The sequence below is a fragment of the Fundulus heteroclitus genome, chromosome 18 (genome assembly GCF_011125445.2).
Source record: "Fundulus heteroclitus isolate FHET01 chromosome 18, MU-UCD_Fhet_4.1, whole genome shotgun sequence".
Classification (NCBI taxonomy): domain Eukaryota; kingdom Metazoa; phylum Chordata; class Actinopteri; order Cyprinodontiformes; family Fundulidae; genus Fundulus; species Fundulus heteroclitus.
In genome coordinates this window covers 37,972,096-37,984,748 of record NC_046378.1, presented here as the reverse complement: position 1 = coordinate 37,984,748, position 12,653 = coordinate 37,972,096, and the positions used below count along the sequence as shown (strand labels likewise).

The following is a 12,653-nucleotide window of genomic DNA, read 5'->3' as shown; positions in this document are numbered from 1 at the left end:
TAGTTTCTGAACTGATTCAGAAAGTCTCACATGCCGGCAGTTAAACTTTTTAAAATGTAAGTATGTTTAAAGAGAATGGTGAATATGAACGACTCCAGAGTCCACCCAATGGGCTGTCAGTCCTTTATTGAAGTGTCCTGAAAACAACATGTGCCCAAAAAGCATTTACCTTGGTCACATTTATAAAGTGTAGAAAGTTTAATAGTGAGAGCTAGTTATCGTTTTTTTCATCTGAGTATGTGTGTGTTACGAGTGTTTTTTTTATCTCTCTCCTATATTCTACTCATATCTTCTGCAGTCCTATTGTAATTTCCTTTTAGGGATATTAAAGATACCTTCAACACTTTCTTCAGTTCTGTTTTTTATATGAATAATACTTTTATAAAAGCTCCTTTTCTCTTCTATTAGTCAGGGTACTGTAAAGACCAATAGCACTTTGGTTAATATAACATTTTACATATATATATATTAAGATTTAGTCTCATGTCTTCAGTTTTTCCCTATTTTGGGTGGAGTTTATCTTGGTCCCTGTAAACTGAAACAAATATCTGTTGTTATTTTACCTTAAAACCCAGCTGGCTGCAGTGGGAGGACAAGGAGAGGAGGAGAAGGTCAAACCTGAAGAGGAGGCTCCTCCAGAGACGGAAAAGGCTGAGTAAGTGTTTCTGTCTAGTATTTAAATAGAATGCCCAGTTTTCATTGTTTTCACTACTTATTTTAGCTATCAGAGCCCAGATTCAGGAGAAATCATCTTTACTATATTTTAACACACAACGCTTTTTTTTCCTCCAGCACTGAGAATGGGGAGAAGGCAGAGAAACCAGAACCTGAACCTGAGGTGAAGGAGGAGGAGCCTGAGGAGGTCCAGGAGAAAACGGTGAAGACAAAAACCAAGAAGGACAAGAAACCTACAGAGCAGGGCTTTGAGTTGTGGAATGAGCTGGAGGTGCAGAGGATTAAATTCATGGTGAGCATTGCCTGAAGGAACCCACCTCTGGTATCTGTATGACGTCATCACATTATCAGAGTCACAAACCATTCTTTTATTTCTGTTTCCTCCCAGAACTACCTTTCTCGTAACTTCTACAACCTCCGGTTCTTGGCTCTGTTCATCGCATTCGCTCTAAATTTCATCCTGCTCTTCTACAAGGTCTGTAAATGTTAATCCTGCGTCTATAAATATCCCCAAAAAAGACTCTGGACTCACTCGGTGCGGGGCCTTTGCAGGTGTCCGACTCTCCTCCAGGTGAGGAGGAGTTTGAGGGGTCTGCTCTGTTTGAGGCCTCCGGCCTGTTCGAAGGCTCCGGCGCCGAGGAAGACGGGTCCGGATTGGAGGAAGGTGGCGAAGATGAAGACGAAGAGGGTCCCCTGTACTACTTCTTGGAAGAGAGCACTGGTTACATGGAGCCAGCCCTGTCTTTCCTCTCCATCACCCACACCATCATCTCCTTCCTCTGCATCATCGGCTACAACTGCCTGAAGGTGTGGGCCGGGTCTACTTTCTTTTCTCTGACACGTCTGCCGCTTTCTTGCATCTTTCTTGTAGTTTCATGTCTTCTGGGTCTGCTCCTCCGCCCTCAGGTTCCTCTGGTTATCTTTAAACGAGAGAAGGAGCTGGCCCGAAAGCTGGAGTTTGATGGTCTTTATGTCACTGAGCAGCCTGAAGACGACGACATCAAGGGCCAGTGGGACAGACTGGTGCTGAACACGCCGTAAGAAACACGCAGATGTGCTAAAATGTCTCCGTAAGAGAGAATATGATTGAAAAGTAGATCATATATGCCATGCCCGTGTTATAGCCTACACTGTCGCGCTGATTTGACACTATGATAAGCTGACAAAATTTAAGCTACAATATTTAATTGCTAAAGAAACTGGCTGCTCTGCTCTGTGTCCAATTATAACAATGGAAAGTTTACTGGAAGGAAAACATTTGGTAGAGAAAAGACGAACACAGCCTTCAGAGCCACTATTAAAGGAGAAGTCCGGTCAGCAAGGAAGAATCAACGGATCATTATCTATATCTAAGGCTAATACTTTTGCGGTAATTTAATGAATGTAGCGTTAATCAGTTAAAAAATAAAAATAATTGTCGTCGCGATCGGCCATTAATGACCAAATATGGTAACGCCTCACTCCTGACGTCTTCTGCACTGCAAAAACGGATCTAATAATAAGTAAAATGTTCTTAAAATTTGTGTTTTTGTCCTAGATTTGAGCAGTTAAATAATATGATCTGCCAATGGAATGAGTATTTTGACCCCTAAAATAAGATAATTAGATATCTTGCACTTGAAATAAGATGATGGAGATAAGTTGTTCCTATTTTAAGTGCAAACATCTTATTCCATTGGCAGATAGTCTTATTTACCTGCCCAAATCAAGGACAGATACATTCATTTTAAGAAAATATTACTTATTTTTACTTCCGTTTTTGCAGTGTGGAAGTGACGTCACGGTAAGCCGAGGGCCATTCTCCGCGCTTTACGAGCTAATTCAATATTATAAACATCTGCGATTAACAACAATTATTTCGGATTTTGAGAGGACTTCACCACTGAAATTCATGAGAGCAATTGTTAAAGCGACAATGCCCATGTGCATGGCAGCTGGATGTTGCGATACATCGGGTAAAAGTGAAAAAAACATTTGTTATTTCAACTTTCCGCTACACCACAGCCGCAGCAGACAGATTAAACTCACATCGTCCCTTTTTGGTCTCCTCAGCTCAAATTGGTACGGCTGGATTTCGTCAAAAGTCAGGCTGCTATCAATAAAGACTTCCATATATTCCAAATCGCTATCAAATGATGACGATAAATCCACGGAACTCCCATCGCTGTCGCTATTAAATCCATCACTCTCTGCTTCGCATACTGCACTGGTCGTCGCCATCTTGGATAATAGTGCGTTGTGACAAACACCAGATGCAGCATTGGGACTTTTTTTTATTTATTTTTTATTAAAACTTTATTGAACATATTGTATAAACAAACAGACAGTTATTGAACAGTATGTAATAATTTCAGAAGTTTGAATCTGAATATGACCGGACTTCTCCTTTAAAGCATCCTGGACTTCCATTTCACCTCAGCCTGATGGCCTCCATGCAGTAATTCATCCAAAAGGAGCCCTGACCAAGTGCTGAGTGCAGATACTGTACAGTCAATGGACATATTTTTCAATATACCAACATTATGCTTTAAAAATCATGTTTTATGGTTTTCTGTATGATTCTCATTTTCTAATGAGCTTAATATTGGGTTTGAGTTGAGCTGTAAGCTAAAATTATCAGGAAAAAAACAAAAAAAATCATACTTGAAATATATTATTCTGTGTTATGAAACTATACATGAATTTTAACTTATAGTTAAATAACTGAAATATATTACATATTTGGTTATATTTTAGTTTGAGTTTCACTTATGCAATCTGTTGCTTAACACTGCAAAAATGGATCTAAAAATAAGTAAAATGTTCTTAAAATGTGTGTTTTTGTCCTAGATTTGAGCAGGTAAATAATATTATCTGCCAATGGAATGAGTATTTTGACCCCTAAAATAAGATAATTAGACATCCTGCACTGGAAATAATATGATGGAGATGAGTTGTTCCTATTTTAAGTGCAAAAGTCATATTCCATTGGCAGATCATCTTATTTACCTGCTCAAATCAAGGACAGATACACTAATTTTAAGAAAATATTAATTATTTTTAGTTCCATTTCTGCAGTGTAGCGGGCCGGAAGTATAAGATAAAAGTAATTTTCTTTCACTCTTTAATCTAAATGCAGAACTTTCCCAAACAACTACTGGGACAAGTTTGTGAAGAGAAAGGTGAGTTTATCTACGTCAAACGATTGAAGTTTCTGCTGAGGCGTGTCTTTAGCTGGAATAATAATCCAAAAAACGCGCGCGTGGCCTCCAGGTTCTGGATAAATACGGCGACATCTACGGCAGAGAGAGAATCGCCGAGCTGCTCGGCATGGACCTGGCATCTTTAGACGTCAGCGCCATGACCCACGACAAGAAGCATGAACCCGACACCTCCATGTTCAGCTGGTACGCGCTGTTCGCCCCGTAAACCGGCACATTCACACCGCCAGAAGCAAACGCTACGAAGGTAATCACCCCTGCCTCTCTGCCTCTGCAGGATAACATCTATCGACATCAAATACCAGATCTGGAAGTTTGGGGTCGTCTTCACTGACAACGTGAGTAAAAGAAGCCGCTGGGAGCGGAGAGAGGAGCACGTCTGAGTTTGCTGTTACTCATTAGTTTCTCGTTCCCCTCGCAGACCTTCCTCTACCTGGTCTGGTACATGCTGATGTCTATGCTCGGACACTACAACAACTTCTTCTTTGCCTGCCATCTTCTGGACATCGCCATGGGCGTGAAAACGCTGCGGACCATCCTGTCCTCTGTTACGCACAACGGCAAACAGGTGAAACTGCCGCTAACGATGCATGGTGGGAGGTTTGTGTATGAGCTGATTTACAGTTTTTATTGGTTGCTTTGACCTGTTTGAAGAAACTGGCAACCTCTCAGTTTTCAGCATCACCATCTCAGCAGAGCAAAAGACACCTCTTGCAAATGAGTTAACTCATTTTCATTGGTTTGACTCATTTTCCCCACCCTTTTGCAAAACAGTTAACGCAGATGTCATTCATGCAGTCCAAACTCCATTGCTTTAGCTGTGGTAGCAAAACAGAAATTATATGTTCCAAGCTCTTAGAAACTTCTTGCTCAGAATGAAATCACTGAGGCACCTGATTGACACTTCTTTACACAATTTTTCAATTTGCAGTCAGTTTGCAGGCTTTACGTAAAAGGTGTCATGTTGTGTGTTGTTCTTTGCAAGCATGGACGGTCTAAGGCAGATGAGAGTCAGAGTAAGAGATAAATGGGTCAGGGGAAGAAGATTATGAGGAAGAGGAATCCATGTGTGAGGTGGCAGTGTAGCTGGAAGGACTCAAGTTACAGATGAAATTTGGGCAACTATGATTGATCATGTGGTAAATCATGGCCTTTCACTTAGAGGTGCAGGACAAAGAGTCCAAACTTTTCTCAATAGAAACAAGGTTGCATCCATGGTAAGAGTTTTTCGACGGGAGAACAGGTATTGCTGCTATACAGTATATACATCTCTATCTATTCCTGTAGAGGAATTATTCAGTGCATGGAGATGAAAGGTATATGATCACTTTCCCTATGAGCAGATGCCCTCGCTCAATGCAATGACTGCTGCTGCACAAGATGTAGATGCAGAGGCATGTCAAGGATGGATTAGGTATGCAAGAAGATTTTTCCCAAGGTGCATTGCAAGGGAAAATATTGAATGTGATGTAGATGAGGCCATGTGGCCTGTTCGTCAGGACAGAATGGACTAGAAGGAACAAACAGCCCTAGTATTTTCTGTTGGAATCTTTCATTTTTTGGAATATTTCATTTGTTTATCTGGAAAAAAAGAATGAAGAATCAATGAAATTTGCATCACAACATATTTGCTTCTGGATCCATTTTTTGCAAAAAGGCAAATTTGTCTACAAATGACACTGACATGTAAGCTGCGTACAGTCTTTGGCTTACCTGACTCCGCCAGATAGATTTGCTCCGCATATCCATCTGGAAACCTTCCGTTGAAGTAATTTTGGGAAGGGGCGAAAATACTGGTTAGCTGATTGGCCTATGTTGGTGATAGATGGGCCAAATAAACCAATCAGATTCGTCGTCGCTCGTAACAGAGCGACGACGAAAACACAACCACAAGCCAAGCTACTCTTGCTGCTGCAGGTAAAGGCTCGTTAGCTCAGCAAAGAAATGCTCTGTAATTCCGATAAAACTTGCTCGATAGCCACGCTAACGCTAGTTTCATCGGCTGAAGCCGCCATGTTCTTTAGAATGAACTGACGATCTTCTCGTTGCGTCACACCTCAACCCGCCTCAAAGCCAACGCTGATTGGACGTTCGTTTGGTGAACGGCTCCAAATTTTCTTTAACGGAGGGTAGCCAGACTGATCTGCGAGTGAAACCTTGAAAGCTCCCGAGATCTGGATGGTCTCACGAGGCTAGTCATTGGCTACCATGAACCAGCAATGCTGCACTGATTCACACTGAGTGCGGTATTTTGTATTTTGTTGCCCCTTGTGTAACGAATGATTGGAAGGGCTCAAACATGTGTGCGAAAGTTGTGTTGTTTGAGGGCAAATTTTGCTTTTGGTTCATATTTTAAATATTTTGGCAGAGTTGGAGCCTTTTGCAAACAAAATTTGCAATTTTGACCATTGGTGCCACTGTTTAGGTCTCTGCGTTAACTGTTTTGAAAAATGTGGGTTTTGAGTTGACTGCTGCGTCAAAGCAACCTATAAAAACTGTAAAAAGTAAAGCCCCCCTGTGACCCGTCTGTGTGCCGCAGCTGATGATGACCGTGGGCCTGCTGGCCGTCGTGGTGTACCTCTACACCGTGGTGGCCTTCAACTTTTTCCGCAAGTTCTACAACAAGAGCGAGGACGAGGACGAGCCTGACATGAAGTGCGACGACATGATGACCGTGAGTGGAGAGCGTTTTGTCGCGCCCGGCAGGTTGGAGAGCGAGTTCTTCTGGTTTGTTGTAAAAAGCGAATCCTGTCTTCCAGTGTTACCTGTTCCACATGTACGTGGGCGTGCGCGCCGGCGGAGGCATTGGAGATGAAATCGAGGATCCGGCCGGGGATGAATACGAGCTCTACCGCGTTGTCTTTGACATCACATTCTTCTTCTTTGTCATCGTCATCCTGCTGGCTATCATCCAGGGTGAGTTGGTGAAGCTCTGTCCTGGCTGGTTAAAGGCAGTAGAAATGATTAAAAAGCTGAATTTAGTGACTTTTATGTTGGAAATTATAAACCAAAGATATTAATTGTTGGCGAATGTTCACGTGTGGACTTCAGGCTTTTTAGAAATGCAAAGAAAAAGTTGACAAAAATCGCACGGCTTATGAAACGTTGAACCAAATACAGTTACGATATATCAAGTTTTATCACTGTGGGTATCAAATCAGTTTTCAAGTTTGAAGTAAAAAAACCCACAAAGATCTGACCTGTAAAAATAACAGACATTATTTCTCCTGTATGTGTTAAATTCTATATTAGCTGGTGTTTTTATTAAAAAAAGCACGGATAATGGCTGGATGGGTGTGTTCATCCATCCATCTTGGCTGATTAAAGGCAGTTGAAATGAGATGTAAGATCCTAAAAAGCTAAATATAGATGGATGGCTGCTTTTAGGGATGGATGGATGGATGCATGGATGGATGGGTGGGTGGATGGATGGATGGATGGATGGGTGGGTGGGTGGATGGATGGATGGATGGATGGATGGATGGGTGGATGTATGGATGTATGGATGTATGGATGGATGCATGGATGGATGGATGGGCAGATGGAGGTATGAATGGATGGATGGATGGATGGGTGGAGGTATGGATGGATGGATGGATGGGTGGGTGGAGGTATGGATGGATGGATGGAGGGATGGGTGGATGGATGGATGGATAAATGGATGGATGCATGGATGAATGGATGCATGGATGGATGGATGGATGGATGGGTGGGTGGAGGTATGGATGGATGGATGGGTGGAGGTATGGATGGATGGATGGATGGATGAATGGATGCATGGATGAATGGATGCATGGATGGATGGATGGGCAGATGGAGGTATGGATGGATGGATGGGTGGAGGTATGGATGGATGGGCAGATAGAGGTATGGATGGATGGGTGGATGGATGGATGGGTGGGTGGGTGGAGGTATGGATGGATGGAGGTATGGATGGATGGATGTGTGGAGAAGTTTATTACCTTTGTATCATCTCTTCAGAATGTTTAAAATGTAGAAGTGGATTTAAGTGAAGAGGTAAAGTGAACTCACTTTCCTGAGAATCTCTCCATCACATTCCTGGTTTCTGGTCGTCGTCTTCAAACCAATGACGTCATCTTCTGTCTGCAGGTCTGATCATCGATGCCTTCGGTGAGCTCAGAGACCAGCAGGAGCAGGTCAGGGAGGACATGGAGGTGAGATGCTGAACCACACTCGTCTCTTTGCTACATCCACCTTTTCTCCTCTTTAACCTGAACTTCCTGTTTCCCCTTCAGACCAAGTGCTTCATCTGTGGCATAGGGAGCGACTACTTCGACACGACGCCGCATGGCTTTGAGACGCACACCTTAGAGGAGCACAATTTAGCCAACTACATGTGAGTCACATGTCCCAGAACCTTAAAAAAATACAGAACAACCTGAGTTCATACATTAATCCTCATTGTATGGAAAGAGGAACTTCACATCCTATACTGCTCATCACTGTTACCTTATTTGAATTACTGTGTAGAGGTTTGGGGAAACACTTATCAACACTCACTACAGCCACTAGTCAAAATGCAAAAAAGAGCAATAAGAATCATTCACAACGCCGGATTTTCGGGATCATACAAACTCATTATTTCTAAAAATCTAAATTACTAAAATATCATGATTTAATTGAATACCAAACTGTAGTATTCATGTTCAAAGTGAGACACAGCCTATTGCCTGGGAATATACAACAGATGTTCTCTGAAAGGGAGGGAGGGTACGATTTAAGGGGAAGGAGAAATTTTAAGACTCAGATGTAGAACTACAAGGAAAACATTATGTTTATCAATTTGCGGAGTTAAATTGTGGAACAAACTAAATGAGAACCTAAAGCAATGCCCAAACATATTCCTTTTCAAAAAAATCTACAAAGAAATTATTTTCAGAAGGTATAGATAAGCATGGTAGAAAGTTTTGTTTGTATTTTTGTTTTGTTATTTGTATATATGTATGAGGGTATATATATATATAACATAATTATAAATATTGTAAAATGAAGAAATAAAAGAATTAAAGGGGTAGGAGTACATAAGTTTCACTTCTTGCTACTCCTTTTCGCACATGTAATAGAGGCATATTAACTCAGGAAAGAAGGGTACCTTGTTTATTGTTTTCTCTCCAATGTTTTTAAACATTGTTTTATTGTTTTTTTTTTGTTTTTTTTTTGTTTTTTTTTAGTTTTATTTGCATATACTTTCTCCTGCATGTTCGAAATAAAGATATCAATTCAAATTCAATTCAAATTCATCTTGAAGAAATGAGGGACTGGACCCACTATATTGACCAAAGTGCGTGTCAGACACTCATGTAGGGCACAGGAGCTTTTTTTTATTGGTAAAATATGTTGTTGCTGAAGAAAGGACTAACTACTTCGCTTCTCTCAGGTTCTTCTTGATGTATCTCATCAACAAGGATGAAACCGAACACACAGGACAGGTCAGTCATTTAGCAAGTTAACCCAGAAATGAAATAGCTCATAAAAGCTAATCATAACGTTTTATTTTTTATATTATTTCCGTGGCTTTCAGTTTTGTATTGATTTTTATTTATCTTTTCAGGAGTCGTATGTGTGGAAGATGTACCAGGAGCGATGCTGGGACTTCTTCCCTGCTGGAGACTGCTTCAGAAAGCAGTATGAGGACCAGCTCGGATAAAGCCCCCCCCCCACCCCCACCCCCCCGCGTATTTATTGCCGCTTCCTGAAGAGAAATGGGCGAAGAGAGAGGAGCGAGACCCAGAGCAAAGAACGATCCTGAAATTTAGAGCTGGAACACATTCGTGTCTTAGTTTTGTCATTTGTCTTTAACATTTTTCTCGTCTGTTAAAAGCTATGCACCGTTTGACTGCACTTTTCACCCCCCCCCCTGCCCCGCCCCGCCCCGCCCCGCCCCGCCCCGCAGCAGAACGTTAAAAAAGGTGATCCTGGAGGCGTAGGGAAGCCACGAGCCTTTTGATTCTGCTGTAAACACACGGCCTTTGCTGTGTGAACGATACATAGATTGCCTTGTATATCAGCCGCGCCAGAACACATGGGGCTCTTTTAGCCGCTACTGCTGGACAACATTCTAGTGCCTATAGCAACGTCACTGCTTTTAGCTGTCAGTTCAGATCTTTAGTTTGAATTATTTCTGGTTTAACGTGTCCGCATCTGTAAACTAGGAGGGCTTCTGCCCCCCCTTCCCCCCCCGTCCTGTGGGAAAACGTGAAACAGTCACAAAATGTGAGGAGTCGGTGTGGACTCACAGACATCCAGCACAGGGCGACCCTGACTGCTGATTGGAAGACAACTGGACCTCCTTTCCTTGTTTTCTTGAAGAAGTTTGACCCCCACCTCCCCCATCCAGAAGGCTTCTTCGGTTCTGATCGTGTACTGGGAGATTCAGGCTTTTAGATCGTTGTCAGGACAATCACACCCACCTCACCCTGTGAGCCATTTGGGTCGTTGTCAGATTCAGATTATCTATTAAAACCAGAGGTTTGTGTTTGGAGCATGTTTTGTGAAGCCACTTCTTCTTTTTTTTTTTTTTTTTTATCATTGAAGTCCGCTTTGATGCACTTGAACCCCTTAGTTTGCCGTTAGTAGCCATAAAAATGGTGACAAAGCCACATAAAATGGCATTCACAGGTCAGGAGGCAACCGTTACTCAACAACCTTCTGGTCTCCCGTCTAATTAGGAAGGTTCTGCATGTTAAATGTGACGTAATGCTTCCTCCTGTGACAACCTCACCGATCATCTTTTGTGCCTCGTGCCGACACGAAAAATGCCAGATTTGTCTCAGTCGGGACGAGGTGACGGATTCTAAGGCTGTTTTGAGACAAAAGCCTCACGCTCAGAAACACTCGGACTTACTCGCCAAAACCGTAAATAATAAAGTGTAACTCAAGTAATGTGGGAGATAAGCGTGTGTGAATCAACCGTTTGGACACTCTGCAGTCTTACAAGCGCGTCCCTGGATGTGTGTGGACTCCCGTCTCCGCTGGCGTCTCTCTGCTGTAATGGACAGTGAGACAAACACACATCCTAGAGGGACGCCGAGGTAATTTACTCTGCGTTACGCAGATCAAGCTGCCTGGGATGAGACTTTATGCACAAAGTCGCTGCACTGAAATAAGTGTTGAATGTATCTAAAAAGACATATTTTACTTACACCGTGGGTTCTGATAGTTTATTTTTATTTTAAGGCTGTGAGGTATGGAGATAATTTTCAGACACTATCATGTCTCAGATCGAGGATGGTGAAGAGAATTAGTCTTACGATGAAGGAACCCTCCAGTTTGGAGTTAGAAACCGAATGTTTGCTTTCGTTTCAGGTCGGTAGGTTTTTACCATAGATATTTTTAGAGAAATTCAGCATACGGATAATTTTTTCTCAAAGTTGTGTGCGATGCGTTGATTTCTGACACATTCACAAACTCTCCATCTCGTATTAATGACCAGTGGGAGGCAGAGTGGTGTTCTGGTCGCTGATGGCTCTGAGGTGGACCTGGTGAGGAGGAACGGAGGTCACGACTTTCCACTTGTCCTCTGACTAAACCACGTGTGTCAGTGTTGGAATAAACAGATTATTTTAAGGACAATCGGAGTACGCCTCATCATTTATGTTTGAGCATTTTTATAGGTTTGTGATTTAAAGAAATGTTGATTTCAACAACTTCAATGTGGTTTATTTGGATTTTTATGTTTTATACACAAAGTACAACACAATAGTAGCAACTATTAATGGATGGAAAAATATATACATGTTTTCTTCTTTATTTTTAAATCTAAAAAGTGTGGTGTGCCTTTGTATTTAGCTAATTTACTCTGATGCTCCTAAATAAAATCCTGTGTAACAAATGGCTTTCAGAGGGCACTTAAGTTGTTAATTTAGTCCCCTTGTGTGTGATTTAATCTTTAAATACCCCATTTCAATGGCTAGCCCCAGGATTTCAAGGCACAGGGTTTTAAGTTTGATGTGTTTCCATTTGCTAGGGGCCTTTTATATAAAACAGCCCAACAACATACAGGGGTTGGACAATGAAACTGAAACACCTCTCATTTGACCTGGCCACTATCCTGCAAGAAGAATGGCTTAAAATCTCTCTGACAACTGTGCAGGACTTGTATATGTCATTCCCAAGACAAATTGATGCTGAATTGGCCACAAAAGGAGGCCCTACACCATACTAATAAATTATTGTGGCCTAAAACCAGGTGTTTCAGTTTTTTTGTCCAACCCATGTATGTGGAAGTTGAGAGAAAACTGCAGTACCTCTCCGGTCCAGCGGGTGGCAGCAAGAGGGTGTACTTTCTTGCCTAAAACATCTTAAAACTACTTTTTGCAATAAATTAAGGCTACAAAATAGATAGATTTGGAAACTCGTCTCCTTACTCCTCCAAACGGTGGACTGTTTAGCCTTGCAGCACATAACCCTACCTCTTAAAGGAGCAATAAGTAAGAAATGTACTGCGAAATTGACCTAAATCATTCTCATTTGTCATCTAGGATGGAAGGAACATTCCCTCTAGACAATGGGTCCTCTCCATCAACAGTGTCTTAGTCAAGTTTTCTCCTTTCAAAATTGAAGGTAAGCTCTGGAACTACATTGGTTCAGAGTGTGGCCCGTGTTTACTTCCTGGTCCCTGAGCCAATCATATGAGAGTTCCCAGGGTTTCCCAAAACCGAGCGCAGCGTTTGGTATTGTCTTTTGGCAAAAAGAGCAGCTAACATGGAAGCCAGTAAGAAGAAGCGGAAAAGAAACAGAACAAAATACATCATAGAC

At 41.9% G+C, this 12,653-nt stretch overlaps 1 protein-coding gene across 1 annotated transcript in view; it reads left to right on the top strand.

Moving 5' to 3' along the window:
- ryr1b (ryanodine receptor 1b (skeletal)) overlaps positions 1 to 11,468 on the top strand; it is a 162,462-nt gene extending 150,994 nt beyond the window's left edge. The window contains exons 92-106 of the mRNA XM_036149521.1: positions 576 to 655; positions 793 to 967; positions 1,064 to 1,150; positions 1,228 to 1,482; positions 1,582 to 1,712; positions 3,794 to 3,836; positions 3,928 to 4,061; positions 4,153 to 4,213; positions 4,297 to 4,443; positions 6,415 to 6,549; positions 6,635 to 6,791; positions 7,986 to 8,050; positions 8,132 to 8,232; positions 9,274 to 9,325; positions 9,448 to 11,468. Coding sequence (XP_036005414.1) covers positions 576 to 655; positions 793 to 967; positions 1,064 to 1,150; positions 1,228 to 1,482; positions 1,582 to 1,712; positions 3,794 to 3,836; positions 3,928 to 4,061; positions 4,153 to 4,213; positions 4,297 to 4,443; positions 6,415 to 6,549; positions 6,635 to 6,791; positions 7,986 to 8,050; positions 8,132 to 8,232; positions 9,274 to 9,325; positions 9,448 to 9,543 — 1,719 coding nt within the window. The 3' untranslated portion in view covers positions 9,544 to 11,468. The remainder of the gene's footprint in view (positions 1 to 575; positions 656 to 792; positions 968 to 1,063; positions 1,151 to 1,227; positions 1,483 to 1,581; positions 1,713 to 3,793; positions 3,837 to 3,927; positions 4,062 to 4,152; positions 4,214 to 4,296; positions 4,444 to 6,414; positions 6,550 to 6,634; positions 6,792 to 7,985; positions 8,051 to 8,131; positions 8,233 to 9,273; positions 9,326 to 9,447) is intronic.
- The last annotated feature ends 1,185 nt before the right edge of the window (positions 11,469 to 12,653 follow it).